Source organism: Nanorana parkeri, unplaced genomic scaffold (genome assembly GCF_000935625.1).
Source record: "Nanorana parkeri isolate BGI_ZX_2015 unplaced genomic scaffold, ASM93562v1 scaffold91, whole genome shotgun sequence".
Lineage (NCBI taxonomy): Eukaryota > Metazoa > Chordata > Amphibia > Anura > Dicroglossidae > Nanorana > Nanorana parkeri.
The window spans coordinates 1,110,712-1,117,251 of NW_017306359.1; the positions used below are offsets into that span (position 1 = coordinate 1,110,712).

A 6,540-nucleotide genomic window follows, 5' to 3' on the forward strand; every position below is an offset into this window, starting at 1 on the left:
GGGGGGGGGGGGATTTTAGTTGGAAGGAGAGATGAGAGAAGGTCCCTTCAGAGGAGGGGTTTCGTGGATTGAAATGTATAGATAATGTACATGCAAATGTGAAAGGCTATTGTTAGAGTGTGTGTGTAAGGGAAATCAAGAAAATATTTTCTGTATTTTGTAATGTTTATTCTTGAAAATTAATAAAAAAGTATTAAAAAAAAAGAATACACTCTATGCCCTGACAAAACTGCTAAAAGATACAAGATCACTGCTCATCCAGGATGACACCTATTTCAAAACTATGTTTACATACATTTTTTTAGCTGTGGTTTGCCAGTGCATTCATTACACACCATATTTCTTTATCCTATTTTGTTATTTGTGTACGTATTTAGCCACTACTACAATTTTACTTTAGTTAAGACAGATTTATAAATGTTTAACTAACTTGTATAGTGCTATGAAGTGCTTTTCAAAGAAGATTGAATTATTTACATCATAGCCTTATAGAGACTGCAGGCTTGATGTGAATAGGAATAGGACCAGCATTGCAAGGACTCAGTTATACCTATCAAGCTATTTTTGTATGTTTGTTACCATTTATATTTTTGTTTGCTATTTGTTTACAACAATGTTAGCTGCAACCATTTTCTGCAGACTGAGAAAAATGTTCGGTCATAGAAGTTATGACCCTAATTAGATCTCTTTTAGATTTAGTAAATTTAGATTTGTGTCTCTAATAATGGTTATTGGTATATATACTTTTTAATATAAACAAAGAATAGCATGTAGTTTTTTTTTATATCGTATTCATCTTTTTGTTGTCAGTTTAAACTCTTTCTGGGATAATTTATTTTACTTGAGTCCCCCTTCACCCTATTTTTTTTTTTTGTGTGTGGCATAAACACAATAATAGAGAGATTGCAATATTCTGTCAAGGCATCCTCACCCTTTCACATTCCAAACTTTGTTTTGCTCTGTATTACACAAGTGGTTGTGTTACAAAGCTTAATACATTTCCATAGGAACAGCAAAGTCTTAATGTATGGTGTTTGTGCATTATTTATGTTGCAAAACAGTACAGATAGTTGTCATGCAGTAAAAGGCAAAATACTGAACAACCTTTCGTTGGTTTATGTATTTAGTATATAAAATCTTTAATCGCATTTCAAAGTATATTAACGTTTAATACAAAATGATAAAAGAAGAGCAGTAAACTACTCACATGTGAAATAGGAAATCAAAGCATATATAAGTCCAACACTGAACAGACAGGATGCTCTAAGCATCGTTTACTTGATAGTGAACCACCACAGAATATCATAGAATAAACAGCTGCTGATGCTATTCGGGGGGCGATCCCCCCTTCATCAGAGCTAAAGATTGTAACACCAGAGCTGATGGTGTTACATTATATATATAATATATATATATACTGAATATATATACTGAATTGACTTACCACAGTGAAGCCATCCCAGTCAAGTGAAAAGGCTGTTATTAAAAGTTTCTCGTATATGTGTGTCTATGTGTTTTGATTAAATATTTGCCAATATAATGGGGTAGCCAGCATTGTGTGCATAACCCCAACAACATTGGTGTGGAAGAACATGATGCTCATCAAATCTGGGCATTAATTGTTTAAAAGGATATCCCCCTTAAAATGCCCACACAGTGGAGAGAATGACGGGAATAGGTTTGTTTTGTATCAGTTTAGCAGGAGTTAGACATTTAAGAACCATGGACAGTGCCATGAGTTATTCCCTTAACTGCACAACAGTTCATGTAACATCCCAACTCAGAAACATCGTCAACTGCAATGTGCACTAGCAGTGTTAATTACCCTTTTGCAAAGCAGACGCCTTCATCGGAATAATTTGTGACATGACTAAAATGTGCACACTTGTCTACTAGTCTAATGTCTCCCACTAGATGGCATCAGCTACTCAAGCCTTGCCTAATTTAAACTGTCTTTTTAGAAACCTTTAAAAATGAGGTATGTTCTTTTGATGAAAACCATGAAGGATATATAGGCTCAAATATATGTTTTATGCAGAGTACTGTGTAGAACAGGTGCCAAATCATCTGTATTTAATTAGACGTAGGGTTTAATCATAGTCTATAGAGTGTAATGTGGAGGGTTGCATCAATGAAGCACTGCATGGGAAATAACTGGTGCTGTTTAAAAGTTAATGCTTTTTGCATTGCTTTTGTAAGAGAATATGCTCATTAAAGTGAAGGATGTATAAAACCTTACATTTCATTATACAGGCTTTTCTTAGATTAGTGGTATCAGCAGCCTGGTGTATAATAGAGTAGTAGTTATTATATATCATTTTATGAAAATAGAGATTCCTGCAGTATGTTACAACCTTTTGATCAGCACTGGGCTTGACCATGATAGACAGAGCCAAATTTAATATTCAAATCAAAGTAAACTTTATTGGCACGTCAGGAATTGATATTCATTTGTATCAAAATAGAATAATGCATTATTTGCAATAAAAACAAATCTCAGTTCCTTCAAAAAGTAAGGACAGCAAGACTTGGCTTTTTGTTGATTGGTGTGTGTGTGTATACACACACACAGCAAAAACAAATGTCAAGTGGTTTCTTCAAATATTCTCTAGTGTTATTCTTCTTTTTATTAAAAAAATAAATCTGCTGAGTTTCCCTGTAGAAGACAGAACGTTCTGAAAATGTCACGGCGAGCAGTGATCAGAATGTCATAGCATTTCTGGTTGTGTGCCATATTGATATTCTGTTTCTGCTACAGAGCTCTTAAAGTAAACCTGTCACAAAGCTAGGCTGTTCAAACTAAGAGAATGATAAAAAAATGAATGAGGTTAACAGAGGTTACTGTCTGTGAAGTCCATGCCAGCACAATCAGTAGCTCCAGAGGCATAGGCAGCTACGTTTATGAGCAAACCTCCACTTTTCCTATAAAGTTCAGTCTTGGCCTAACCACCTCATAAGCCTTGGTTGGTCATTTCATGTGATAAGGGGCTTCACTGGCCTATTGTTAGGCTTGGGAAGTGGGTGGTTCCCAAGCTAAACTTTTACAAGAATAGTCAGGATTTGCAGTTGTCTTCTTTTTTTTTAAGCATGTAATTTTGTTTTAAGTTTGTCATAAAAATACAAAACATAAGACATATCATAGTACATTCTGCATCCTACCGTGTACACTTGCAATTCTGTGACATAAAACTGGAGATGACATGCGATACAGTAGTACATTGGAATAATGCTAAACTATATAGAAATGTAGTGAATTCAGTAATAATGCAGAGGTATAAGATATAACAGGCTTAAATCAAGGCCAACAAACAAGGCTCGCAATCACCTTTGACATTTAGCAGAGTCATCCTTACATTTCCGGAGGCAGTTGTCTTCTAATGCTTATGTATATAAGCCTCTCATCATTTTGGTATGCAAACAGTTGCTAATGAATTTTTCATTATAGGCTCAATCTGGATTTCCCAGCATTGTGACGAGTTTATAACAACATGCAATATATTGAAACCACATTTAAACATGCGGGCTCTATTATCACAGATAGGACTGGCCTTGTAAATACCATGTGCAGACTTTGGAAATGTATCCACTCGTGTCCTAATGTGTGAGGCATTACCAAAGACAATGTGGTGGTATGATATTATGTTCACAGCAGTGGCAGATTGCAGGAACTAGAGCAGGACTATGTTATGTCATATTATCAGAGCAGTGCAGTCAGTGTAGTGTTCCATGTGTGATGTCATGCTACTAGTGTGACGTCATGTTGGAGTGGCTTTGCCAGAGTTTTGGCATGTTTCTAGCATAATAAGATGCTGGTAGTCAGTGTTTTTATGTTGTCATTAACAGTTTGGTATATAGTATTTTATGATAGCATTATTCATGGTCTGCTTCAATGAAATTAACAGTAGAGTATACTTTTGTTGTCCTATAATTCGAAATAATAAAGTGTAACTTTACATTAAAAAAACAGTTGCATAGCTGGCCTGATTTACTAAGCTTATGCATGAATGGCTGCACATGGTCGGGTGTGGACAGCCAATTCATAATCCTCACAGTATTTACGATGCCCAGGTAATAACAATATACCTTAGTTCTTGTTCTTTTCTCTTTAGTGAATCAGGTTCTGTGCGTTTGCCCTGCTCGTACTGCTCATAGACCAACATTTTATTTGAGATGCATGTATTCTTAAATTGCTAAAGTGATATTACTAATCACAGTTTTCTAACACTAAATGTGCTAATTTAATAAATGCCATTTTGAAGGATTGCATGCATATATTTTTTTTAAACAGGTAATAATAACAAGTTATAAAAATGTATCTTTTTTTTCTCCCTGTGTTTCTCTCACTTTCTATCATGCTCTTGGAAAATGGCAGAGCACGTTTTTGCCACTTCTGCTGTCATTCACACTGTGCATCCAACTTTTTACATGGGTATTGTCTCCATCATTATTACTATTTTTTAGATTCTCTAGCTATCTGTTTATTCCCAGTAGATTTCCTGCTTTTGCATGCAGTCTCTAAATATTTAGAATTATAGGTTAGGGGATTATGTATAAAAGACCAGTGTGAGCTCATGGAATATTCCTTCTACCAATGTAATTACCATTATAAAATACACTGCCTTGCCAAAAAAGTCACCACCTGGATTTAGCTAAAGAAATAGGTGAGTACTTTCCAATGGATAATTAGCCTAGGTTCAGGAACATTATGTCCCCCAAAAAAATGAGGTCCGCTGCCTACCTGAATATACCGAATGACCAGGTTTTTCCATCAATTGATTTTTTCTTCCCTGATGGCAAAAGCATATTCCAAAATGACAATGCCACAATTAATTGGGGATTAAATTGTGAAGGAGTGGTTCAGGAAACATGAGACATCATTTTCACATATGGACTGGCCACCACAGAGTCCAGACATCAACCCCACTGAGAAACTTTAGGATGTGTTGGAGAATAATTTATGCTGTGGTCCGACTCTCCTATCATCGCTATAAGATCTTGGTAAAAAAAAAATTATGGAACTCTAGGCTGAAATAAGTGTGCCATTGCATGAGCTTGTAGAAATGATGCCACAGCAAATGCGTGCCATAATCAAAGCTAAAGGCAGTCCAATGAAATATTAAGACTGTATGCCTTTTTTTGGCTGAGGCAGTGTATTTAAAAACAAATTACTCAGATATAAACTAACACTGGTTCCCTACATCTAAGAAGGTACTACCTGCATTCTGATAGTCCTTTTGTCCAGAACATTATGTGACCATCGTTATACTTGTTAATAGTCGAAGTTTCAACAATTTTTCTGTTCATATTCTTTACCTACAACTACATTTTTAGATGAAACTTACATTCTGAAATATTCCCTCATCCCCCTCCTTGTACATGATACCAGATTTATTAAACAAGCAAGGGTAGAAAAAGAGCCTGAGCCTAAGAAGTCCATGCAAAGCTTATAACAACATATATATCTTAAATATTTTTTGGTGGACCGGACTTTTAACACATATTGGGGCCTGCTTATCAGGATGTGTAAATGTACATATTGCCATTTACCACTATGACATAGAGTAGAATAGAAAGAGTAAAGGTACCTATTGACCTGATATGCGTGCCTTCCAATCCAACAGATTTTGGTAATGATCTTCATATCCAAGAATACTTTAGACTGTACCAGACAACACTGACTACCCCATCATGAAGGAAAGTGATTCCACCTTCCTCCTCAATTGGCCTAAACACACAAGCTCAAACAGTGCAAGAGTGCATGTTTTTGCCACATTTAGTTATAAACAAAAATAAATATATACATTTCTGCCCACGCATCCAACTGCTCTCAAAAATGTATGGCCTTTTCTAAAATGTACAGTATGTGTGGTCTAGGTAGAGGACAAATAAACGGTTGTTCTAACTATACAATTCTTGAACAATCGCATGCTGGCCAAAACATTTTAGCACAAATTGGAAGGAAGTTAGCAGCAACCCCTAAAATTAGCCCTCATTGCTCATAACCTGCATGAATAGGAGCACTTTTCATTTTTATACTATTGGTCACAAAAATAAAATGGGATATTTAAATTAAACAGTCCACTAAAGCTACAGTCATTAAACCAAACTATGTGAATTTCAGTGTCAGAATCCCACTTATTGCTTTTCTACAATATCGCCAAATGAGCATTGTAAATTAAGCCATTTATATTGAAAAAAAATATACAACATTTGTGGAATTCATTACTGAGGTTTGGCTGCCATAATTCCAGCAAACCTGTAGAGAGTTTTGTACATTTTAGGTTTATTTATTTTACCAATTTGGGAAGTTTTCTTGAAACAATGCAAATATTACTGCACCAGAATTAACAGTGCTAGCAAATGTGGTATGCAATGATTATAAGCTGAAACTGAATATTTGTTTTTTTTTATTTGAGCGTTCTGAAAGTGCTACTTTTACTCAGTTAACACCATATAGGATAAACATGCTCATACAATTAAAAGTGATGACATAAAAACTAAAAATTACATTTAAAACATGGTAGATGATATATATATATA

General features: G+C 35.1%; 1 protein-coding gene across 6 annotated transcripts in view; it reads left to right on the forward strand.

Annotated features, from left to right (window-relative positions):
- The window catches only part of NRCAM (neuronal cell adhesion molecule), a 94,271-nt gene that overhangs the window by 72,317 nt on the left and 15,414 nt on the right, over nucleotides 1-6,540 (forward strand). For 3 of the 6 annotated variants that reach the window (XM_018552541.1, XM_018552542.1, XM_018552546.1), the window contains one exon: nucleotides 4,373-4,429. The exons of the other annotated variants lie outside the window; for them this stretch is intronic. In XM_018552541.1, the coding sequence (XP_018408043.1) occupies nucleotides 4,373-4,429 (57 nt within the window). The remainder of the gene's footprint in view (nucleotides 1-4,372; nucleotides 4,430-6,540) is intronic. 6 annotated transcript variants of the gene reach the window in all.